The sequence below is a fragment of the Hyla sarda genome, chromosome 4 (genome assembly GCF_029499605.1).
Source record: "Hyla sarda isolate aHylSar1 chromosome 4, aHylSar1.hap1, whole genome shotgun sequence".
Classification (NCBI taxonomy): Eukaryota; Metazoa; Chordata; class Amphibia; order Anura; family Hylidae; genus Hyla; species Hyla sarda.
This window is the reverse complement of record NC_079192.1, coordinates 296597815-296624394: the sequence shown is the minus strand read 5'-3', so window position 1 is coordinate 296624394 and position 26580 is coordinate 296597815. Positions and strand designations below refer to the sequence as shown.

Sequence of the window (26580 nt, the reverse complement as noted above, 5' to 3'; positions counted from 1 at the left end):
AGTTTAGTGATTTCTTCATCTCAGCAAATGTCTTATTTGTCCTTATGTATTGTACAAGAGATTATTGTATAGTCCTTCTTTTATGCATATTGGTTTTATAATGATAATGAAGCTGTTGCATGTCCTAATGTCCTGGTCCTGCAGCTTGACTTGGGGTCAAGACAATCAATGTGTTTCCATCTGACTAAACAGATCTTAGCAACCAGCTCTTACACTAATAAATTTTGACCTAATAGACAGTCATTACGCATATACTAGACAGTCATTTGGCATATATCAAGCAGGAATTAACTTTCACATCAAAGTGCTGAAGTGAAACTGAGGAAACAATTCCGGTTGCCTAATTGGCATCATTATAAGGTTTTTTTTTTATTTAATTTTTTTTGCCTACATGCACAGTGGGGACACAATAGGCATATAGGTTCACCTTGATGGAATATTTATGAACTGTGTGTGAGGTCCCCATAGTCAGAGTCCCTAGGACGTCGGGGTCCCTCTTTTGTAGTTTTCCCCTTGTCACCCCTCAGTTAGTCAGTGACTATATGGAAGTTCACATAAGTATAAGTATATAAATATATGCCTACCTATTCAAGCGTAGCAGGACCTGCGGGTCACGTGATTAGGTTGCAACTCTATGGTTTTGCTACAGGACCTTTGGAGGTTCCCGTGACATGTTCACCCACAATGCACTGTAACAGAGAGCCAGAGAGTACAGACATGGTGGAGAGCAGTGTTCCACGGGGTGAAGAAAGCAAAATGGCACCGGAACAGCGGAAAGTTGTGGCAGTCGCAGCCCGACTTTTCCAAGAACTTGGTTGTCATTAGATGAAGAGGGGGCCTGCAATCTTCCCCAACTGCCTGATGATGACGACGATTGGCCAGACACACCTCCAGCGGAGAGCGCAGGGACACCTGAAGGTGCATCGCCGGTGGGATTGTCCCCTCACCACAGAACTTGGGCCTCGTGGGCCGAGATCCCGTCAAAGGACTCTGCAGTGAGTACCCCGCCAGAGGCGGCCTATTCTTCCTCCTTCAGCCCTGAAGCTAAAATACCTCTTTTGCCAAGTGCACGACCGTGCTCACCAGATTTGCCCTGTGGATCTTTGGGGACGAGCCGGGACTCACGGAGTATATGCACGCGGTTCTACAATCCATACCTGGGAAGCCACTCCCACCAATTCCAGCTGCACAAGGGAAAGGGCCCGTCAAGAAGCCGAGCTGGCTGAACTGATGGACAGATTAAAGGCCCGAAACACAGAACTGTACGCCCCTAAGCATGTGCATTTGCCTCCTGAAGAAAGAATTCACTACCAGGAGAACACTAAAGAAATGGAAGAATTATTCATCCGCAAATGGGACCATCCCCGAGAAGGGGAGGAGCCTCTAGAACGACGAAGAGCAACTGTGGCCAAGTTCGACAAGGTCAGAGGTTATGGGACTCTCCTAGATTGCCATACAGGGCAAACCATCCTCCTAAACCGGCAAGCAGTACAGAGGCCATATCTTCATAAAAAGTTCCACTCTTTGGAGGTGGGTGAAATTGTGGAGTACACCCCCGTCCAGAGCCTGCGTGGATAATGGGCTGCAGCGGTCACAAGACCAACAGCCCCAACACAGCTTCCCTTCAAATATTTTCCATCTACAGATTGGGAATCGGATCCCTTCAACCTAAGGCTGAAATGGTCAGCTCATGATGCCTCCACCACCATACTCAAGGAGGAGGAGCATCTACAGCATCAATCATCTTCTGTGTACAGTAAAGTGCCAAGTCCTGCTCAAAATCAAGCAAGTAAGCCTAAATTGTGGGCACCAAAGACCGTACCTAGACCCTCTCGGAGCAAGGAGAGTTTGTCTGTTCCAGAGGTACCAACGCACATACCTAGGCCCTCTCGGAGCAATGAGAGTTTGCCTCCTGCATAGGTATCAACGTATGTACCAAGGCCCTCTTCTGACATGGAGAGTTTGCCTGCTTCCAGGGTACCGACGAAAGTGCTTTGGCACACTCCTGATATAGAGATGGTGCTAAAACCTTATGCACCCCCTTCGATCCCGGCCAGTAAGCCTCTGGTCACTTTGAATCCTACTGTTGCCCATTCTACTCTCACCAATGTGGTGTGGGAGAGTTACATTAACTCCTCGCCTGCTCCAGATGTTGGGAGGTATAGAGGATCTACAAGAGGCACAAGAAGATTCAGGAGAAATGTCTTTTGAAGGACTATAAAGTAATGTTTATTGCTTTTCTATGCTAACCACTTTTGTTTTTTCAGTAACGAAGTTCAAGACATGTGCCTAGCAGGACTGTGCTAAGATTGTTCCAGTTTCAAGTTCAGCAACGTAACCATCAAGCTTTGTGCCTGACCATCAGGTCAAGAGACTCCTAGCCAGTAGGAGATTCGTAAGTTTTTTGTGCCCGGTTGAATTGGGACAGCCGTGAAACATAGACTCCTAGTGTAGGTGGACTGCAGATCCTTACACGTCCATTTTATGTACATAACCCTATATTTATAGAACTCTCTTGCTAAATGTTGCACTTATCGGGTGTATGTGCCTGAACCTTGTTGGAGTGTTAATAAATGTATAATACATGTATATGGTTCCTGTACACAGAAAAATAGCTTTGTCTGTGTACATAAAAAGTAAGTAAAGGTTGTACACGGAAAATTGTCCGCTATATGCACGTGTAAACCAAAAACAAAAATGTAAATAACTCTTGTATACATGTACATACAAAGGTATAAAAATGCTAAAAGGTGTTTTAGTAGTTGCTCAATAGGTGACTCTCTTGGCTCCTCCAAGAGTGACATTGTTTTTAGTCGCCAATCGTTAGCACCTTTCATGAAACAAAACTACCCTTAAGGTACCAAGATTCACATTCAGTACCTGCACACATAGTACCTTCAATGACTCACTTCAATGTACTACCTATATCTTTTCAGTACACCAAATTGCTCACTTAAATGTACTACCTCAGTCTTCTCAGTACATACACAAAACAAAAATATACCTCACATTCTAGAAACACTTGTAATTGGAAACACTTGGAATTGTAGCCTATTAAAAACCAGTTCCTGCCACTGTTAGGTACACTCATATGTCTCTTTTCTCTGTATTACGTGTGTGAGATGCTCTACCTGGCCAGTAGGTGCTCTTGCGAGTTTAGAATTAAACACGTATTTCTAAAGTTAACCTAGATAGGTTATACTGTTGTGTTCTAGGGTTAAGTAGCATGTAGCCGATAGACCCTAGTAGCCATCCTTATTGGTAGAGAGCCTTGGGCAAGCCAATATACCCTTCTGTGTACTAACAGGTGACTCATCATGGCAAAAGAAGAAATGTGGTGAGATTTCAAAATGTTTAGACAGCTTGAAACTAAAGGTTATAGAAAGCTGTATATAAATGTCTAGTTAGCCTCATAAATGTTATAGAGAGCTGTAATAAATGTCTAAGGAGCTAGAAACTAAAGGTCAGATAGCTTCAAAATGTCTAGATAGCTTCAATATTGTCTAGTCAAGATACTAGTAAGAGTATCCAGAGAATGTAAATGTGTTTAATGTTCACTTAGGTTTTGTCAGGATGTATAGAAAAAAATTATATATATATAATCCTGTTCTAGTCCTAGTTCCTCTGCCTTAGGGGACAGGCGTCGGGGTCGACTTATTTTAAGTAAGGGGCTTTGTGGTGTCCCAGTACCGTATTGTATACGTTCCCTTTATAGAGGTCCCCATAGTCAGAGTCCCTAGGACGTCGGGGTCCCTCTTTTGTAGTTTTCCCCTTGTCACCCCTCAGTTAGTTAGTGACTATATAGAAGTTCACATAAGTATAAGTATATAAATATATTGCCTACCTATTCAAGCGTAGCAGGACCTGCGGGTCACGTGATTAGGTTGCAACTCTATGGTTTTGCTACAGGACCTTTGGAGGTTCCCGTGACGTGTTCACCCACAATGCACTGTAACGGTGAGTGACAGTTGTTAGGGACCAATCCAAAACGGCCAGCCCCTGCCCATATAAGGGACCTGCGCCATCTTGATCCCTCTCTTGGGTTGCTGACTCTGGAAGAGGTAGGACCTCCGCAGCTTACAAGACGATTTACTAGGCAAAAGCTTTGCGGCCTAGGCCTCTAACATAGTGGATAGACTAAGCAATTCCCCTCTACTCATCGCAAGATCACTGGACCTAAACACACCCCTAAATCCAGCGGATCTCTGCTATACAATCCTTAAGAAGCTAAATTGAGCTTATCTGATCCCAACCAACTGTCAATCTCTGCTCAAGCTATATGCATAGAGACTCTGTTATCTGGACTGTTACTATTGCTGCATGTACAGAAATCCTTCAGTAAAAGTTCCTGCAAGTTTACAGTTAACAGTGGTTGTGGACAATCCTTTATTTCTGCATCACCTATTGCTCTTTGGAAGGGTGGCAATAGGCCTATCAAGAAACACAGTATTTAACCCTCACCCTGGCGTCACAAGTGACAAGGGTTAACAGTGCCCTTAACTATCCCAAACAGCAACACCCTAACTACCCTACACCCCCACAAGGCTTGATCCCAATTCCGCCACCACATATGTAACTACTAACTATGTTCAGTAAACTCATAAGCAAACTTTATGGTTCCACCGAACAGCATATTTTTTCCATCACACTCAAAGGGGTACTCCAATCTGCAGAATAGGGGATACGTTTCGGATTGTGGGGGATCCAACCACTGAGAGCCCTGCACGATCTCCTGAATGACGCCATGGATCTCCTTGTGCGTGGAGAGGGGACAGCACACCCCACCATGCATCCCTATGGGAGCACTAAAGATACACGAGCACTGTACTCTGTTGTCTCCGGTTCTCCCATAGAGGTGCATGGAGGGGGCATGTTGACCCCTCTCTGAGCACAAAGAGAGCTGGGGCGCCATTTCAGATGCTTTAACTTACATTTTGTTTTGCTGAGGCCTTATGCTAAAATAAAAACAAGTGACAAGTTTTTCACTTTTTTCTGTACTTAGTGCTCCATAATGATAAGGTGAAAACAGAATGTAACAAATCTTTGCTAATTTATTAAAAAGGAAAAACTAAAATATTGCATTGACTTAAGTATTCAGACTCTTTACTCAGGGATTACATTCTCCAGTCTTCTTGGATATGATGCCGCAAGGTTTATACCTGGATATGGTGATTTTTTGCCATTCGACTATGAAAATCCTTTCTGGCCCTGTCAGTTTGGATGGGAGCCATCAATAGAAGTAATTTATAGATCTCTCCAGAGATCGATAGGGTTTAGGTCAGGGCTCTGGCTGAGTAACTCAAAAACATTCACATAGTTCTCTTTAAGCCACTCCTGTGTTGTCTTTGCTGTGTGCATAGGGTCATTGTCTTGTGGGGGGGGGGTTAACCTTTGGCCCAGTCTGAGGTCCAGAGCACTTTGAATCAAGTTAAGAATATTAAGAATATCGAATATCTCTGTACTATACTCCATTCAGGAAGCATAGAAAATACCTAGACTTCCAAAAAAGAGCCAATGGGACCTAAAGGAATTCTACAATCTACAATTATTATTATTTTTTTTTTATGTACAACATGTTTCTGCTATTTGGCTATGAAGCAAGCTCAGCTGGCAACACTAATGTTTATGCTTCCTTTTGGGTTCACCAGGTCATATGCATTGTATATAAGTGTCTAAGGATATGTTCACATGTGTTTTCTTCTGTGTTTCCTACTAGTGATGAGCGGCAGGGGCCATATTCGGCAGGGGCCAATTTGCGATATTTCGTCCTATGTTCACGAAATTCGCATATTCGTTATGTTCATTCACTTTTTTTTCCATGCGAAAATCGTACTGAAATTCGTATAGTTTGCATGCGCGATTATATCTCTCAACTAACTAACACTATACCCTACACTAGAACCTATCTGCTAAACTAACCAACTCTATCTAACACTAATTGTCAGTTTTTTTTTGCACAGTACACATCATTGTTGTGATGTGTGCTGTGAAGAAAAAAAAAACGAATATTCGTCATTACAAATATATAGAGCTATACTCTAAATATTAGTAAAATTGCGAAGAGCCAATATTCACGGTAAAAATTAGCATTTCGAATATTCGCGCTCAACACTATTTCCTACTTTATTTAAATAAAACAGAAAGAAAGAAAGCGGCAGAAATTGAGGTTGAACTGTGGCAAGAATGGTCCATATGAACTAGTGGGGTAGAGGGTGTGATGCAGGGAAGATGGAATTACCCTAGGGGCAAATGGCATTAACCCCTTGTATTCGTGATGCTAGGGCGTGGTTTATCCTCAATACCACCCGAAGGTATACCGCTGGATCCTGGGCTAGGCACGGGGGGCAATAATGACTCCAACGCCAAGTCACGGAACAACGGTAGCTTTACTGAGTTAGACAGGTGGAATAGTTTATACAGCTTAGCCAGGACCCACAGAGGCGACCAGTGACTTCAGAGACCGTAGGGATTGCTGGGACTTGTAGTGGACTGGTATAATTTTGATGCAGGCCACTCTGACTGAAGACAGGTTGACTTTGACTGACTTTACTGAGATTGACTATACCCCGTTTGTAGCTTACCAGGCTTTGATTGGGACCTGGGGATAGTGGACTTGTAGACTTGCTAGGCTGCGTTGTTTGACTTGAGGCCTCCTCTGAACTCCAGATACACTCTTAGGACTTAACTGCACTGGACCTCAGTAAACACTTAACTGGAAATCAAGAGAGCGAGCTAGCTACTCCCAGGGCTTTTATGGGGGAGACTAGGAGGGACCCATAGGTCACCCTTAGGTCACATGGTCACTGATACCTCACTGGGATACAATCACATGACAACTGTTCAATCATGTGACAACTGTTCAATCACATGACAACTGTTCTTAAAGCTATAACACTTTACAGGTATAATACAATAATAATAATTCAACTCCTGTACCGGGCCACTACACTAGTACTGCATGATATATCGCAATCCACAATTGAATCGCGATAATTGCAACATTTTGCAAATATAATCATTCTAGAGAGGCCGGGCCACGCAGCAAGGGAGCCGACTTTCATGTAAAACACTGCAGCCGCCAATCCTGGAGGCGGCTGTATGCTCAGCCTCCGTGCAGCGTGGCCTGGCCCCTCCGCTGCTCCGAGCAGTCACACAAGGGTTGTGTACATGCTCGCAGACTGTTCACAGACATCGCAGAGCGGCAGCGGTGACTCGCACGGGGATTCGCCCTGTGTGACTGCTCGGAGCGGCAGATTGCCACTGCAAGCAGGGGTGGGGTGGGGGGGGGGGGTAGACAGCTGAAGACAGACTAACTGTTGGGTCACCGGCGGATCTTCAGTGTAAAATATGCTGCAGATCCATGTCATATGATCCTATCATAAATCCCCCCCCCCCCCCCCATTTCACCATTTTTAAATAAAATAATGTAATGAAAAGTAAACATGTGCTTTCGCCATGTGGCTAAGTGTCCAAACTATTAAAATATAACATTAATGTAACAGCACGGTTATTGGCATAAATGTAAAAAAAAATGCTAAATACTAGGATCACAATTTTTGGTCACTTCATATACCAGAAAAAAATGAATAAAAAGTAATCAAAAAGTCCCATCAAAACAAAAATGGTACCAACCACAGATCACAGCCCAAAAAATAAGCCCTTATACAGCCTGCAGATGGAAAAATAAAAAAGTTATAGGGGTCAGAAGATGACAATTTAAGCATCCTGATTTGCTCCCCCCAGTTTTTCCCCATTAATATATATTTTTTAGTTTCAGGTTAAAATGAATGATGTCATTACAAAGTACAATCGTGGCGCAAAAAACAAGCCTCATATCAAAATTGAATGTTAAAGGGGTATTCCAGGCAAAACCTTTTTATATATATATATATATATATATATCAACTGGCTCCGGAAAGTTAAACAGATTTGTAAATTACTTCTATTAAAAAATCTTAATCCTTCCAATAGTTATTAGCTTCTGAAGTTTTCCGTCTAACTGCTCAATGATGATGTCACGTCCCGGGAGCTGTGCATGATGGGAGAATATCCCCATAGGAACTGCACAGCTCCCGGGACATGAGTCATCAGAGAGCAGTTAGACAGAAAACAAGTCAACTTCAGAAGTTAATAACTATTGGAAGGATTAAGATTTTTTAATAGAAGTAATTTACAAATCTGTTTAACTTTCCGGAGCCAGATGATATATAAAAAAAAGTTTTGGCCTGGAATACCCCTTTAAGCATTATGGCTATTAGAAAGAGAGGAGAAGAAAATGAACCCCCTTTCCCGGTCCTTAAGGGAAGTCACATATTCCCAGTGCTCCCTCCCAGTCAATGAAAAGGAAATTTGGGAGGGGGGCTTTATGAAATTAGGGCATTGGATATGAAATGGGGGGATTTCACCATTCGTTTATTATATCGCAATCACATATCGAAATCGCAATATTTACCTCCATAATCGCAATTGCACATTTTTCTCATATCGTGCAGCCCTAATATGAACATACCCTAAAGTGTAGGTATATTGGGGAAAATGTATTAAAACCTGTGCAGAGGAAGAGTGGTTCAGTTGCACATAGCAACCAATCAGATTGCTTCTTTCACTTTTAAAGAGGCCTGTGAAAAATGAAAGCAGCTATTTGATTGGTTGCTATGGGCAACTGCACCACTTTTTCTCTCTACAGGTTTTGATGAATCTCCCCCATAGTGTGTGATTTCTTGCTAAACTTTTTTTTTTTTTAAACCAGCCCTTCTCTGTATATTTAGTTAGACAAAATAGAATTTTCCGCTGAATTGACTTTTTTCTTCTTTTCTCAGGACTGAACCGCTTACTTTCCAACGGCACTTATGAAGCTGCATTTCCTTTACATGAGGTATAAACTTGGCCTAATGTGTCTTTTTGTGATATGCTCTTGGTTAATAAAGTCTGTTTATAAGATAACAGTGATGTAGTGAACAGTGTTATCCAGCTAGTTGTAACATAATGTGGCTGAACAGCCATGCTGATCCTACTCTTACCTGGTGGCTTTATTTTCCCAACACAGTCCTGTTCCATTTCCCCTACTGGCCCAAATGAGTGGTGGCTTGACTGTCAGAATCCAACAACGCCTGTTGTGTGGTCCCGAAGTCACTTTCTCAATGCACCTCTATGAGATGGATAATGTGTATTTTACAGAGATGTATACAGAAAGTGACATTAGGCTCATATAGCATTTTTCCAATTACAAAGAAGGAATTCAAGCTCACTCAGCACGTTAGTTGCTTCTTTCGTTTTTCTTTCATTTCATATCACAAACAGACATAGTGCAGGGAGACGACATAGAGGGGGTGTGCGTGGGCCCACTTACACCCCCTATATGTCGTCTCCCTGCACTATGTCTGTTTGTGACATGAAATAAAAGAAAAACGAAAGAAGCAACTAACGTGCTGCTGAGTGCGCTTCAATTCCTTCTTTGTAATCGGAATTATACATACATGTGAATCCCTCTATCAAGTTTTGCACCGCCACTGCCTATGAAAGCTCGTTGCTGCGTTGTGTCAATTCGAGTGATAATCCTCATGTGTGCGAAGTAGCATTGCCAAGCTAGCTGTTTCTCTTTTACTATAGTTATAAGCTCATATAGCAATTGTTTAACAGAGGAGCCAGAAAGGGATCGTATCGGTGCCAGGTTAGTGAAGGAAAAGGGCAGCTGTTGAACTATGTCATGTAAAAAAATTGCTATGGAAACTGTTTCAGGTGAACTTATCCCTTATCTCCAGATCTCCAGAAAGGGGCTCAATTGTCCCCATTGATCCCCATGGCAGCCACCTTCTGAGATATACTAGTCTTGGCAGTAATTGCTCAACCAATCGCTGGCTGTGGTGGGACACCGATGTGGCCGGTGATTGACTGAGTGGGGGATAACTGCCAAGACCAGTTCACCTCTGAAGGTGGGGACCAGAGCACTAAGGGGGAGAGACAGGCACCATTCTTGTGATTGCAGGGTGTCCCAGCAGTCTGACCCCCACAATAAGACACTTATCCCCTATCCTGTGGATAGGAGGATCAGTTATTGCAAGCTGGAATACTCCTTTAACTTACCCTTAAGGGAAAATGTCAGCAGAAAGTGATCTATTGTTTAAATCAGCTTTTCATGTTAAACATATTTTTTACAGAATTTGTGGTGATGTTATTTTTTTCTTCTTCTAATTTTCCCATTTTACTACTGCATCTATACTATATAATCATCCTAAAATCTTGCAGTTTTCAGTCTGGCCATTAGACCTGAAACTCATCACTTTCCTACAGTGTCCTCCATATCATTATAGACGAAGTTGGGAGAGTGTTAGAAATGTCAGAATCAAGAAAACATTTATCTACAATGGAGAAATTATCATGCCAGGCTTTTATATAAAAAGGGCATTATTTATTAACTAATAAGCAAATATGGCAATTATACACACATAGATATGCTATATCTTATTACAATGATTAGTTTATATACTATGTAGGAATTTTCTTAAGAATGGTAGCGGTTAATGTCAGAATAATCCCATCTCACCATCTCAGGCCTAGTCAGTTCATATAAAATACTGGATTCATCTTGCTTCCTTTGGTAACCAAGAACAAATAATCAATAAGGGTAAGGAAACTTATCATGTAACTAAATCTGTGGCACAATACCCCTTTATAATATAACTTTTATTAGGATCCTTTAATATTATTTATGACCAATGAAACCACCAATTAAGTCTGTTGGGTGTGTATCAGGACACAATAATATATTGGCAAACCTAGTATATAAATAAAGATAGAGATATACTTGAGGTAAGCCAAGACATAGCCAGAGATATGTATATCAAATCACTATTTGTATCAATAAGGTGATATATAGAAGCTCTATAGCCTGCACACATATAGCAAAGCCTAAAGCCAATATATAAATACACAATATATATAGAGATACAGCAAGGATAGATAGTTTGTAACACTTACAGTTATTCGCCAAAGGCAACAGGACAGACTGGTCAGCTGAGGATGTTTGTAGGGTGTCCTCTGTTGGAATGATGGTATAAAAATATAAACCACACAATGATAGTACTGTCCCTACAATCACAATCCTATACTAGCCCTGCCTCGCAGTGGAGGATGAGCCCCCACTTCAAGCATTGACTGTCTGCTATATGACCCTGTATCACCCTATTTAATAATAGGAATGGTCCCTAATGATGATGCATCACCACTTACAGACTAAAGATGAAATACAGTGCAATAAATGTGCTCAAAAAACAATATTGATAATAACATAAGATAAAAACATAAACTTCCTCTACGCGTTCCCCCCCCCCCCCCCCCATTCTCAATATTTTGGGGTTCTTCAGGAGGGAGAAAAATAGATACAAGTTAAATGCTATGTGAGAAGCTGATGAAATAAAGGCTACAGTGAGAATTCTCCATAGCTGAGGTGCACATAGATGCCGTGCGTCCCTAACACTGGGAGCAACAAAGATCTTTTTATAGCTAGATAGGGGAGGGATTAATTAAAAAGTTACACACCTGTATCGTCCCAAAATCCTGATGGAAATACATTTAATCCAATAGGCATATAGCTCCAATGTTGATACCATGTGGAACGCCGTCTGAGCGGAGTCCGAAAGTGTATGTCACGCATGCGCTCAGTGTATACTGAGAGTCATGTCAGACAGTCACTGCCTGACATTACGTGCGCTCTATTGAATCTAGCGCACATGCACAAGGTATAATAGCCCCTTAGTGTAATCTCCGCCGGATGTAGTATGCGTTCCAAAACAGTTCCCCCGGAAGTGACGTGTGCGTGTCACGGACTCCCGGGGTGGAACGCATGGTGGTGCCCCCGGATTATTTTCTGGGGGCGCTACATTGACGACATCTTGGTTCTTCGGTCAGGAGACGAATTATCCTTCAGCAACTTTGTTAAAGATCTAAACATCAACCCTATAGGCCTCAGATTTACCTTTGAGACAAATAGAGATAATTTGTCATTTTTAGATATGGCTGATGGCCAGATCTCCAGACTGTCTCCAGACTGTCACATTCAGGAAACCTACTAGTGCAAACAGCTTACTCAGGTGGGATTGCTACCACCCGGAGAGACAAAAGACTGGAATCCCCAAGGGCCAATATCTCAGAATGAGAAGAAATTGTTCGGCCCTTGGGGATTTCAAGAGCCAAGCCTTGGATCTAAAAATAGATTCATTGAAAGGGGATATCCCAGTAAGCCATTGAAGATGGCATATCAGCATGCCATTTCCCAGGAGAGATCCTCTTTGTTGAGACCAAAAACTAAGAATGAGGATGAGGACATTATTCGTCTGGTGGGCATGTTTGATAATCAGAACAATAGACTTATGTCAATTCTAAGGCGACGCTGGGGTATCCTAAGAGCTGATCCCGATATTGCCAATATAATTACAAAACATCCTTCTGTGACCTATAGAAAGGGTAGGTCCATCCATAGAGACTGGATCATCCATAGTTACTATTCCGGACCCCCAAGAGAAGGTACGTGGCTTCAACGTAGACATGTGGGCCAATACAGATGTAGTGGATGCATTGCCTGTCCATATATTAGCACTGGTAAAACTTTCAGAAATGCTCTCAATGGTCGGGTCTACACAGTGAGGGATTTCCTAAACTGTAGGACCGAAGGAGTAGTGTACCTTATTACATGTACATGCCCATTGAATTATATAGGTAAAACTAAGCGGGAATTCAGGAGGAGAATAGGTGAACATCTTAGTGACATTAGACATCGCAGGGATACCTCAGTTGCAAGACACGTCTGGGAGAAACATGGGGGGGGGGGGGGGGGGGACAACAAAACCCTGACCTTTCAGGGGATTGAAGTAATTCGCAAAAGCCACAGAAGGGGAGATTGGGATAAAAAGATCTTACAAAAGGAAACTCAATGGATTTATAGGTTTGGCTGTGTGTGTCACCTCAGGGTCTTAATGACCAATTATCATTCCAATGCTTTATTGATTAATTTAAGTTTCTGTTTCTTGCAGTTTCTGTTGGTTAAATCATGAGTGGTGAAACTGATGAATCCCATATATATGAATCCCATATATATGATTATCTATACAGTGGGGCAAAGATGGTATTGTGTTTTTGTCCGTTCTGTGACAAATCATTTGTGGACACATTAGATCTATGAGACCCAAATATTTTCCGTGTACCAGTCCATAGATGCCTATTTTAATAATAATGGGTAGAGATAGTGGATTATAAACTTTGTTACACACATACTGCTCGTTCATATAATAGTACCCTCCTAGTCGGATTATTAATTGTTTATGTTTTGGTTTATATAGACATGTATGTGCTAACTAATTATTGTGGGCTGATTGACACATATTCTATACTGTGAAGGCTTAGTAATATCCATAATTATCTACAAGTGGTTGTGGACAGGGCATCCTATTATAATGTTATATATTGGGGTATACTTTTTTTGTGATCTGGGATCGACATCGTATGTTATTTAAAGCTGTTGGTATTTACTATATTTATCTTAAGCATGTATACCATTATTACATATGAATATACCATATATATTTTTAGGTATGCAATATATGGATATCTGGCCCTTGTCATGGCCACCCTTTGGCATAATATAATAGTTTGCCAGCTATACCAGTCAATATATTACCCCTTTTATAGATATTCATGGTTATCTATTGAGTCTTATAGCATTATTATTTTTCTAATCACATGTATCATTTATCCTCCTTCTTGTATGACAGTATGCGTTCCACAATAAATGGCACGCATACACGGTTTCCGGCAGAGTGATGTTGATTGTCCACACTAAAACACATGCATTTCTGTTTGCGTTCCACCTCGGGAGTCCGTGACGCTCACGCGTCACTTCCGGGGAACTGTCTTGGAACGCATACTACATCTGGCGGAGATTACACTAAGGGGCTATTATACCTTGTGCGCGTGCGCTAGATTCAATAGAGCGCACGTAATGTCCGGCAGTGACTGGCTGACATAACTCTCAGTATACACTGAGCCCATGCGTGACATACACTTCCGGACTCCGCTCGGACAGCGTTCCACATGGTATCAACATTGGAGCTATATGCCTATTGGATTAAATGTATTTCCATCAGGATTTTGGGACGATAGAGGTGTGTAACTTTTTAATTAATCCCTCCCCTATCTAGCTATAAAAAGATCTTTGTTGCTCCCAGTGTTAGGGACGCACGGCATCTATGTGCACCTCAGCTATGGAGAGTTCTCACTGTAGCCTTTATTTCATCAGCTTCTCACATAGCATTTAACTTGTATCTATTTTTCTCCCTCCTGAAGAACTCCAAAATATTGAGAATGGGGGGGAAACGCGTAGAGGAAGTCTATGTTTTTATCTTTTGTTATTATCAATATTGTTTTTTGAGCACATTTATTGCACTGTATTTTATCTTTAGTCTGTAAGTGGTGATGCATCATCATTAGGGACCATTCCTATTATTAAAGAGGTACTCCGCCCCTAGACATCTTATCCCCTGTCCAAAGGATAGGGGATAAGATGTCAGAACGCCGCGGTCCCGCTGCTGGGGAGCCCCAGGATTGACGCTGCGGCACTGTGCTATCATTACAGAACAGAGCGAGTTCGCTCTGCACGTAATGACAGGCAATACAGGGGCCGGAGCATCGTTACATCACGGCTCCACCCCTCGTGACGTCACGGCCTGCCCGTTTCAATACAAGTCACGCCCCCTCCCATAGACTTGCATTAAGGCGACGGGCCGTGATGTCACGAGGGGCGGAGCCATGATGTCACGCTGCTCCGTCCCCTGTATCGCCCGTCATTACGCACAGAGCGAACGCGCTCTGTGCTGTAATGATAGCGGGGTGCCGCAGCAGGATCCCGGGGCTCCCCAGCAGCGGGACCACGGCGATCTGACATCTTATCCCCTATCCTTTGGATAGGGGATAAGATGTCTAGGGGCGGAGTACCCCTTTAAATAGGGTGATATAGGGTCATATAGCGGACAGTCAACGCTTGAAGTGGGGGCTCATCCTCCACTGTGCTAGTATAGGATTGTGATTGTAGGGACAGTACTATCATTGTGTGGTTTATATTTTTATACCATCATTCCAACAGAGGACACCATACAAACATCCTCAGCTGTCAAATGTCCTGTTGCCTTTGGCGAATAACTGTAAGTGTTACAAACTATCTATCCTTGCTGTATCTCTATATATATTGTGTATTTATATATTGGCTTTAGGCTTTGCTATATATGTGCAGGCTATAGAGCTTCTATATATCACCTTATTGATACAAATAGTGATTTGATATACATATCTACATGTCTTGGCTTACCTCAAGTATATCTCTATCATTATTTATATATCAGGTTTGCCAATATATTATTGTGTCCTGATACACACCCAACAGACTTAATTGGTGGTTTCATTGGTCATAAATAATATTAAAGGATCCTAATAAAAGTTATATTTTAAAGGGGTATTGTGCCACACATTCATCTTGCTTCTTTGTCTAAGATGGCCGTCTTCTTCTCCCATCTGGTCAGTTGTCCTAGCGTCTTCATCCACGCCTCCTCCAGGTTGGCCTGGTCTCCTGAGCTTCCTTCCTCCGAGCACTCCCATTGGCCTTCTCTGGAGCCACTTATGCTCAGACGATGGGTGTGTTTATGATGACTGAAGGAGTGTCCTTTATAAGTGTGGGCGTGTTTATCCTAATTCAGGATGTATTCCCGATCTATAAATATACATATATGGTTTACCTTGTGAGTTGGTTGAATATGCATTAACTTGTGGGTGTATGTATTATGTACTCGTTCCTGATTGGAAATTACCAACCATCCACATATGGCCTTGTTCTTCCTCACACTACATGTGTACTTGAAATAGAATGGCAATATGTCATAGATTCCATATCTATATATACTATACTGTGATATTCTTGAAACAGCTGCTGGGTAACCATAACTTTGATACATAGATATACTCACCTATAGGGTGATGGTGTTCTGATCCACCGCTTTTTGGCGGTCATGGTTGACAGGGTACAATGGGATGTGTAGAAACAGGGCTGCTGCACTTGGACCGATTCTGGACTCCCAATGGGGGACCAGCGTGGAAATGCGAGAAATAGTTGGAAAAAGGCGGTCTTGGAGGCGCTGCTCAGGGGTGTTCACAGTAAAATGGACTCAGGCCGGCACAGGACAATAAATAATTTATTTAGCAATAAGGACAACACGTTTCACACTTACAAAGTGCCTTCCTCAGGTCCAATTTGACAGTACACTCCTAGTAGTTGGTGCTGTGAGAGTGTGCTGGTAGGGATACTGTGTAGTTTTAGTGCCGGCGTGGGCTCTGTGCACTGAGGGCAAGCAGGGCTCTGTGACATGGTCCAGGCTCACACATCAGGATGATTGACAAGCTAGGAGCCTGCACAGAGCCTTGCTTGTCCTGCCCTCACTTCTTGTATTCTGACTCCTCATAGAGACACACAGGCAATAGCTGCAGGGACTGCATATTTTCACCAAAAAAATAGACACATTTTTCAATCAATGTATATTACAAATATGCATATACTAGTATTATCTACATTATGCACTGCTCAAAAAAACACTTAAACAACACAATGTAACTCCAAGTCAATCACACTTCTGTGAAATCACACTGTCCACTTAGGAAGCAACACTGATTGACAATCAATGTTACATGCTGTTGTGCAAATGAAACAGACAACAGGTGGAAATTAGCAAGACACACCCAATAAATGAGTGGTTCTGAAGGTGGTGACCACAGACCACTTCTCAGTTCCTATGCTTCCTGGCTGATGTTTTGGTCACTTTTTAATGCTGGCTCATGGTAGCATGAGACGGAGTCTACAACCCACACAAATGGCTCAGGTAGTGCAGCTCATCCAGGATGGCACATCAATGTGAGCTGTGGCAACAAGGTGTGCTGTGTCTGTCAGTGTAGTGTCCAGAGCATGGAGGCGCTACCAGGAGACAGGCCAGTACATCAGGAGACGTGGAGGAGGCCGAAGGAGGGCAACAACACAGCAGCAGGACAGCTACCTCCGCCTTTGCGCAAGGGGAGCACTGCCAGAGCCCTGCAAAATTACCTCCAGCAGGCCACAAATGTGCATGTGTCCACTCAAATGGTCAGAAACAGACTCCATGAGGGTGGTATGAGGGCCAGACGTCCACAGGTGGGGGTTGTGTTTACAGCCCAACACCATGCAGGACGTTTGGCATTTGCCAGAGAACACTAAGATTGGCAGGTTCACACTGAGCACATGTGACAGATGTGACCGAGTCTGGAGACGCCATAGAGAACGTTCTGCTGCCTGAAACATCCTCCAGCATGGCCGGTTTGGTGGTGGGTCAGTAATGGTGTGGGGTGGCATTTCTTTGGGGGGCCCACCATGTGCTTGCCAGAGGTAGCCTGACTGCCATTAGGTACCGAGATGAAATCCTCAGGCACCTTATGAGACCATATGCTGGTGCGGTTTGCCGTGGGTTCCTCCTAATGCAAGACAATGCTAGACCTCATGTGGCTGGAGTGTGTCAACAGTTCCTGCAAGAGGAAAGCATTGATGCTATGGACTGGCCCGCCCGTTCCCCAGACCTGATTCCGATTGAGAATTTCAGGAACATCATGTCTTGCTCCATCCACCAATGCCACGTTGCACCACAGACTGTCCAGGAGTTGGCGGATGCTTTAGTCCAGGTCTGGAAGGACATCTCTCAGGAGACCATCCACCACCTCATCAGGAGCATGCCCAGGTGTTGTAGGGAGATCATATGGGCACGTGGAGGCCACACACAATACTGAGCCTCATTTTGACTTGTTTTAATGACATAACCTTAAAGTTGGTTCAGCTTGTAGTGTGGTTTTCCACTTTAATTTTGAGGTTGACTCTATATTTAGACCTCCATGGGTTGATAAATTTGATTTCCATCGTTAATTTTTGTGTGATTTTGTTGTCAGCACATTCAACTATGTAGAGATGAAAGTATTTCATACGATCAGTTTATTCAGATCTAGGATGTGTTATCTTAGGGTTCCCTTTATTTTTTTTTAGCAGTGTATAAATGTTTTTTCCTAATGACAGGTACACTTTCTTAATGCTATTAAAAAGAGCTCTGGCATGATGGCCATCACCAAAACCATGTAAAAAAAAGAAAACTTGCAATCAAAATATAGAAAACAACCAGAAAAAGTGAACATGTTTCAGTATCTGGCTATAATCAGAAAAAAAATCTAGGCAATAAATTTCCTTTAAAAGTACCTGTCACCAAACTAAACTTTTAATATTTTGTTCCTTATGTTATTATAAGACACTTTGCTAAATTCTCAACCTTTATAGGTTTTTAATGTGATTGAAAAAATGTCCACTAGGTGGCTCTGTTCTGTTCCCTGCGCAAGTCAGACAGTTAGTTTGGCCTCCTCCTGGACTTGCAGAAGTCCAAACTCAGGAAATGGGTGTGGGGCATGGCGAGGCACACGTCTCACAGGCATCAGTGATATTTCGCCTGCTGGGGAACGCCCACTTTCTCCTGCTGGGAGCTCACATAATGTGAGAAAGGGGAAAGGTATGATAAAGTAATTAAGGAATATAATCTGAGTTAGTTTAGACAATATAGTTTGATGACAGGTACTCTTTAAAGGAGTTGTTCACCTTGGATAGTCCTGTCTTGTAAGAAAGGTTCCCTGAAAGTAAGAGAATCACAGAGTCACAGATAGGACCCCCAGCGATCAGCTGTAATCTACAGGGAAAGTTGGCATCAGGTATTCAATTTCCTTGTAGCACAACCATAGGCGAGATAAAGCATTACACAGTGCTCATGGAAATCAATGGGTTAGTCATGTTATTTCAGTACATGCAGAGTCCCCCAGAAACAAAGATGCTATTCGTAGTTGCTCTCCCCTCAGGGAGTATAAGACTAAATGACAACATGCTGTAAGTGTAGTGCAGGAGTACAGTTGACATCCTTGTTTTACCTGTGCACTTAATACATGAATATTCTTATATACAATATTAGAATTTGGCTAGATGTTGGTGTCTATCTATTGTAAAAAGACAACACTATTGTATCTGTGTTTTTTGTCTCATTTGTACATAAGGGAGGATACAGAAGCAAAAACTCAATAAAGACCCACGGAGCAGAAAATCACAGACATCTTCTTTTCGAGTGCTGGGCATTCTGGAGGGTATGGTACAAATACCAGCCTCTGGATCTCGTACGGTAAATCTAAGTGTCTCCTTCTGTGGCAGCTGATGTATATAACAGATTTCATTTACTTTTCCCTTTTATCGTGATGTTACCTGACAAGCTATTCTGTCACTCTGGATTCAATTTGTCATGCATTAGCTATGTCCAGGGAATATGCAAAGAAGAGCTTAGAGGCTACCTGCCAGAATGATGAAGTATCAAGGCAAATAACAATCTTCATATAAGTTGTGGAACCTAGCTGCTTAATAACAATGACCCCCAGAGGTAGCACCATAGCATCAACTGTCTGTACTAATCCAAAATAGCTGCGCAACATTTAAGAAGGTTATTTGTCACTGAGTTGTGGATTCTGTAGAATATGACCAATTATTAGACTACAATGCTTACATTTGGCCATTTTAGAATTTTTTTTAACTCTTATGGGGACATTTAGGTTGCAATTTTTGGTCCATTTCTTTATTTTTCATCAACCAATATGGTAGCTAACTCGTCTTTAGGAGATAGTATTTGCTCTTCTAAAAATTTTTGGTGCTCCGAAGGCTTCCTCACAGCAATTGAACCTTTATTTTTGAAGTTCCTGTTGGTCCCATAAATGGTTGATTTGGGGCAGTTTTACAAGCTACAATGTCCTTGCCTATAAAGCCTTTTTGATGCAAAAATTAATGAGGTTTCCTTGGAATTAACCAAAGATAACAGAAGAAGACAATGATTTCAAGCTCAATCCCCTTTTAAAACAACTAGTGAAATGTCATAGCAATATCAGCTGCCTTGTCTCCATTAACACTTTCTCCTGAAGTAATGACAAAATTCCTAAAAAATTATGTCAGCAGGTCATTTTGTGGCAGGGCTGAAATTCTGTGGAAATATATTTTTGTGATGAAGTTAATTTAATGACAAGGAATTACTTTGCAATGTAATGCAATTAGTCTGATCACTCTTCATAACAGTCTAGATTTAATTCAAATTTTATTACTATAAAAAGTGAAGCAGCAAACTTTTGAAAAAACAAAATTTGTATCAGTCTCAAAACTTTTGACCACTACTACTATAAAATACACTTCATCCAGCAAGAAAGACGTACAGCATTAAGGGCTACTGCAGTGGAAAACATTTTTTTTTAATCCTTCCAGTACTTATCAGCTGCTGTATACTACAGAGGAAGTTGTATTTATTTCTGGAGTTCTTTTTTGTCTGACCACAGGGCTCTCTGCTGACACCGCTGTCCGTATCAGGAACTGTCCAGAGCAAGAGAGGTTTGCTATGGGGATTTGCTTGTACTCTGGACAGTTACTGACATGGACAGAGGGGTAAGCAGAGAGCATTGTGGTCAGACTGGAAAGAACTCCAGAAAGAAATACAACTTCCTCTGTAGTATACAGCAACTGATAAGTACTGGAAGGACTAAGATTTTTTTTAATAGAAGTAATTTACAAATCTGTTTAACCAGTTCATTAAAAAAAAAATTCCATTGGAGTACCCCTTTAAAGTACTGTACATATTTCCAGCTATTTTTCTATTTCATTTTATTTTTAGAGAACCAGGAGAGAGGTCTGCAGTTTGCTTTAAGATTGTGTTTATTTGTATAAATTCTGATATATTATTACACATTTAACCTTTCTTTTCTATGTTGGTTTTCTGACAGGAGGTATTTTGGAGAAAAGATTGGTCTGTATTTTGCATGGCTAGGTTGGTATACCGGAATGCTATTTCCAGCAGCAATCATTGGGCTCTTTGTATTCCTGTATGGAATGTTTACATTGGATAGCTGCCAAGTCAGGTAATCCAAATCTTTTGTATGGCCTCTGTAAAATTAAAATTGACTCTTTTTTTGTATTCTTCCATTCTTGTAACTGTGCTATGATTTTCGTGCTAGTTCTGTGTTATTTAGTAAGTTGACGGCCATTGCAAAAGAAAACAACTAATCCTGATATATTAGGTACCGGTATCTTGCATATGAAATTAAGCATGGCTGGAGGCATATTCCCTCATTCGTTACAAATAGTTATTTCTGTGAGGGGAATTATATACTACTATTTTCTATTTGCCATTACCTTTTACATGACCTCCCATATGTATTCCCCATTTAGTTGTATCGCAGACACATAGTTTCAGAGTGACAGTCATTTAATAACTTATCTTTCATATGAGAACCTTATACACATATTGGGTCATCTAAGGACACTGCAGCAGTCTTATACTATTGATCCAAATGTGCAATGTTTGAAACATCTACAACTGGATAGAAAAATAACCTTTTGCTTTAGGAGTAGTATTGACATAAATGGCAATTCAATAAGTAGAAAAACTGAAGCTTTCCTTTATTCAATAACTAGCTGAGTACCCGGCGTTGCCCGGTTTTCCTTCCTAATCCTTGTTGGGGAGGAAAATAAACAAAGGAGGAAGCTTTTGACTTCATATCCCGTCCTCATATATTGTTGTCATATCCCAACCCCACATCCCGACCTCCTATCCCGTCCTCCTATCTCGACCTCCTGTCCCGACCTCCTATACCGTCCTCCTATCCTGTCCTCCTATCCCGAACTCCTACCTGACCTCCTATCCTGACCTCCTATTCCGACCTCCCATCCCGACCTCCCATCCCGTCCTCATATCCCGACCCGTACCTCCTATCCCGTCCTCCTATCTCCACCTCCTGTCCCGACCTCCTATCCCGTCCTCCTATCCCGACCTCCTATCCCGATTTCCTATCCCAGCCTCCTATCCCGTCCTCCTATCCCATCCTCCTATCTCAACCTCCTATCCCGTCTTCCTATCTCGACCTCCTATCTCGAACTCCTATGCCGTCCTCCTATCCTGTCCTCCTATCCCGTCCTCCTATCCCCACCTCCTATCCTGTCCTCCAATCTCGAGCTCCTATCCCGACCTCCAATCCCGTCCTCCTTTCTCGACCTCCTATCCCGTCCTCCTTTCCCATCCTCCTTTCCTGTCATATCTCGACCTCCTATCCAGACCTCCTATCCCGTCCTCATATCCTGTTCTCATATCCCGTCCTCCTATCCCAACCTCCTACCTGACCTCCTATCCCGACCTCCTATCCCAACCTCCTATCCCGACCTTCTATCTCGACCTCCCATCCCGTCCTCATATCCCGACCTGTAATATGTGTACCAGGTATTGAAATATCTCCAGCCGTATGGAAATTATATGGGAACATACATTTCCCATTGATTTGCATGGGACTTTAAACAAAAACCCCGACCCTCACAACTGGGGGTACTTAAGGGTTAAATTAACTATCCTATATTTTAAGTGGACATAGAAGTAACATGTGACCAAGTATTATCGAAATATCTCCAGCTGTTTGGAAGTTATGCGGTAACATATATTTCCCATTGACTTGCATGGGACTTTAAACATAAGCCAACCTCCTGGCAAATGGGGGTGAGTAAGAGTTAAATCACCTATCCTATGTTTGTTGTTGACATATAAGTAACATGTGTGCCAAGTTTCATGTTAATATCTTTAGTCGCTTGAAAGTTTTTGTGGAACATACATACATACATATATACATACATACATACATACATACACACACACGTTGAGTTTTATATAGATACTCACGTATTACATATACAGGACGGGAGACAGTGCATAGAAGGTGGGATGGGGGGGGGCTACCACCAGGCTACAGCACTGTTTAGCTCTTTACAGAGCTTGAAGCCCGTTGAAGCCCTGTAAAGAGCGAAACAGTGCTGTAGACTGGTGGAACCCCCCCCCCCCCCCTTCTATGCACCTTCTCCCGTCCTGTATATGTAATACGTGAGTATTATTGAATAAAGGAAAGAAGATAGAAGAACAAGGTGAGTGCCGACTTCAGGTTTTTCTACTTATTGAATTGTACCTTTGCACTCCTATTCGTCAGAGCACCACGCCGTTCTTCATAATAAGAAAAAGCTGTAATTTCAGATTGAGCAACATACCTTCCTCATGCTGACAGTGCCGGGCTAATCTCTCTACAAGAAACATTGACATAAATGGCACAACCAAACTAGTGTTGCTCGCGAATATTCGGAATGCGAATTTTATTCGCGAATATCGCATATTCGTGAATTCGCGAATATTCGCGAATATAGCACTATATATTCGTAATTAAGAATATTCTTTTTTTTTTTTTTCACAGTACACATCACAGTGATCATCCCTCTCTGCTTCCAGCTTGTGTGGTGTAAAGAAGGCTCTAATAGTACTGTGTGAGACTGGCGTGCGAATTTTCGCTTATGCAAATTTTTGTATATGCTAATTTTCGCATTTGTTAATTTTCACATACGCAAATTTTCGCATATGCGAAAATAAAAGGAGAATATTACAAATATGCGAATTTAGCGAACATATGACGAATATTTGTCCATATATTCGCGAATATTCGCAAATTCGAATATGGCCTATGCCGCTCAACACTAAACCAAACCTGTATTCTTTCATATACTTAGCTTCCTGTCAGGGCAAATGTGAGCCGCAATGTTCTCTTTAGGTTTCCAGCGCTCACAGCGCTCCCCTTTCTTTTCATGTAACTTGATGTAATATGAAGAGAAGTAGGACATTCATTATACACCAAGTGGCTCAACGACGTGATGCTGCCGGGATCGCTGTGACAATGCTGTACAGTGTGGCCTCTTCCACTTAGAGCACGTTAGGGCCATAATTGCTTTAGTCCAATGGGAGAAACATGCCACTACCTAAATGTGATTTATCTTTCTGTCTTATAGTAAAGAAATCTGCCAAGCCACAAATGTAACCATGTGTCCGCTGTGTGATAAATACTGCCCCTATATGAGGTTATCAGACAGCTGCGTCTATGCCAAGGTAATCCAATTCCCTCTGTGAGAACAGCAATGCTGTTTGCCTTAAATCTAAACCTGTGATGTAAATGTGAGCCATAATGATATTTTAAGAGAATATAGTAACAAGAAACTAAAATAATTGTATAATATTATACTATATAATATTTAAACAATTATTCCTATTTCCCAACATGGATCCCAATTTTACACTCTCTTTCTGGTCCCTAGCACAGCTCCCGAACTGCATTCCTGAACCCTAGAATGGCTCATACTTTCATTCCCCAGCATGATTCCTCTCCCCAGGGCAACATGACACAGACCCTTCTCTGATAGCCTCCGTCCTCCTCCCTTCTATCTAATGACAACTGCTGGTGCTGGAAACAATGCTGCAAACATCTCTATTTTGGTGCCCTTTGCAAGTCTCCTCCTCATTCTTGCTTAAAAAAAAATGGTTTACAAATGAATAATTTCCCTTTCTCTGTCACTCTTCATTGGGGGACACAGAGACCATGGGTCTCTTGCCACTAGGAGGCGCTGACACTAGGAAAAAAAAGTCTTCTCCTCCCTGGCAGGATATACCCGCCCACTGGAAGTGAGGTAATCAGTTATAGCTAGTGTCAGTAGGAGGCAAGACACAGGTCTGGTGCTGTTTGGTTAGCTTTTTTCCTCCCTTTTGTTTCTCATTTTCAGGTGGGGGTTCAGGAGCATGGCGCTACCTGTTCCCCCATATGCGACAAAGCGGCACAGACAGAGTATGTACTGTTAACCCCTTCTCGCCAACGGCCACTGCCTGCTTGCCCCGCTATCTTAGCCTGGTATGATGCAGCGTGGCCATAAGCTGGCTGAAGCCATCTGGGTGAGTATAAGAAGACAGCAGGTAAGTATATGAAGACCGAAAGTGAGTATATCATCCCCTCCCCCCGCCGCCCGCCCGCCTGCCAGTGGACTCAGCAGCCGTTTCTGCAGCCGTTTCCGTCTCAGGGCAGCCGCCGGCTTTCTGTGGTTGCTGATTTTATCTACTTCAGCTGGTCGGATCTCCTCCAGCACATGCTGGCCAGCAGGACCCATAATGGTGGCAGGTAGCTCCACCTCCCTTCTCCCCGTGCATGGTGTGGGAATCTGGAGACTAGCTGAGGGAGGACTCTCCCCTCACTTTCTTGGTAGTGCCGGACAGAAAAAGCTCAGTGCCTTTCTGCGCCTCTCATGAACACAGCTTAGCTCCGCCCCTCCTTCTGCAGCAAGCCCCCCAGACTTAGGGCACTGCCGAAGTTGTTAACGCTACCAGGGATGTCAGAGGCTGTCTCCCTCCTCTGACTCCCTGGTTCAGGGCCATGTTCTCCTCCAGCTCAGCAGAAGCCTGTCTAGTCAGCCACTGCTGTAACCCCCCCGGCCTCGGAGCGGCAAGCGCTCCTACAGCTCACTGCTGGCTTAGTGCAGCTGTGCAGTGAGTTGTCGGAGCGCACGATTAACTGCTTAGGCACTGGCATGCTTTGCGGAAAGGTTCCCTCTTGTGGCAGCTCATAGTTGTTAGTTTTTTGCCTGTAATATCTGTTTTTATCAGATTAATATCTGCTGGGTCCTTTTCTGGGACTGTATATGGGGTCTGTCTTTTTTTTCCAGATATCGCTATCGGCACGGCTCTGGTCTGGTGTCCTTACAGGGTTCTTTTAGCATTCCTGGCGGACGCCTAGGGCCTTTTCGGAGTTCTCCCTCTGACTGTCATTCATCAGGGGAGGGTTCTTGGTGTGTGCATACACTATGATTCCCTCCTCCACAGGTCACCGATCTCATAGCTGCCGCAACCGCGGTCAACATTCTTATACCCCTCTGCTAGTGCGAGGTGTCAAACAGAGTGACCTATTGCATACTATGGACCCATTCCAGTAAGCCAGAGACTGCATGGTTGCTCCGCCGCCTGTCATTTCTCACATGCCTTATGTCTCTGCGGCTGGAGTTCCGGTTCCCCACTACCAGTACGTGTCCTATGGACCCTATACAGGGCACCAGGGATACCATCCATGGCTCCAGAGCCTCTCCCCCTCCCATCTCCCAGGGTGGCGGGGATTCTATCCATGTCTCCTAGGCCTCTCCGTACTTCCACCTGCGACAAAGGGGGCACAGTGATCGGCTACATGACTGTTGTTCCCTTTTCGTCAGTGCCTGGAGATGAACTCGTTCAGCCAGACTGTTTTCTGCACGGTTTCCGATGCAGTTGGTCTCCCATCCCTGGGCTGCCGTGTGCATGGCTGGGGTTTCCCGTACCTCACTGCTGGTGGGAGGAATCTGGAAGAGGGTCCCTTGCAGGTACACGGGACTGTCAGTCAGTCAGACTTTCTTCTCCTTGGGAGTTGCCCATAAGATGGTTCGCTCTCCACTACTTCACTTTCAGTGGGAGGGTTCGCAGAAGTAATTCTGTCTGTCCGTTCTGCATCACGGGAGGTTTCTGTCCACCCTGAGCTCACCTTAGTCAGCCAGGCGGTGGTCTGCATGGTTTACTACTACGTTGGGTCACCTACCATACACTTCCCACA

At 43.0% G+C, this 26580-nt stretch overlaps 1 protein-coding gene across 4 annotated transcripts in view; it reads left to right on the top strand.

The window, feature by feature from the left end:
* ANO4 (anoctamin 4) overlaps positions 1-26580 on the top strand; it is a 174161-nt gene that overhangs the window by 111355 nt on the left and 36226 nt on the right. For all 4 annotated transcript variants that reach the window (XM_056574597.1, XM_056574595.1, XM_056574598.1 and 1 more), the window contains 4 exons: positions 8820-8875; positions 19138-19259; positions 20890-21024; positions 23975-24071. In XM_056574597.1, coding sequence (XP_056430572.1) covers positions 8820-8875; positions 19138-19259; positions 20890-21024; positions 23975-24071 — 410 coding nt within the window. The remainder of the gene's footprint in view (positions 1-8819; positions 8876-19137; positions 19260-20889; positions 21025-23974; positions 24072-26580) is intronic.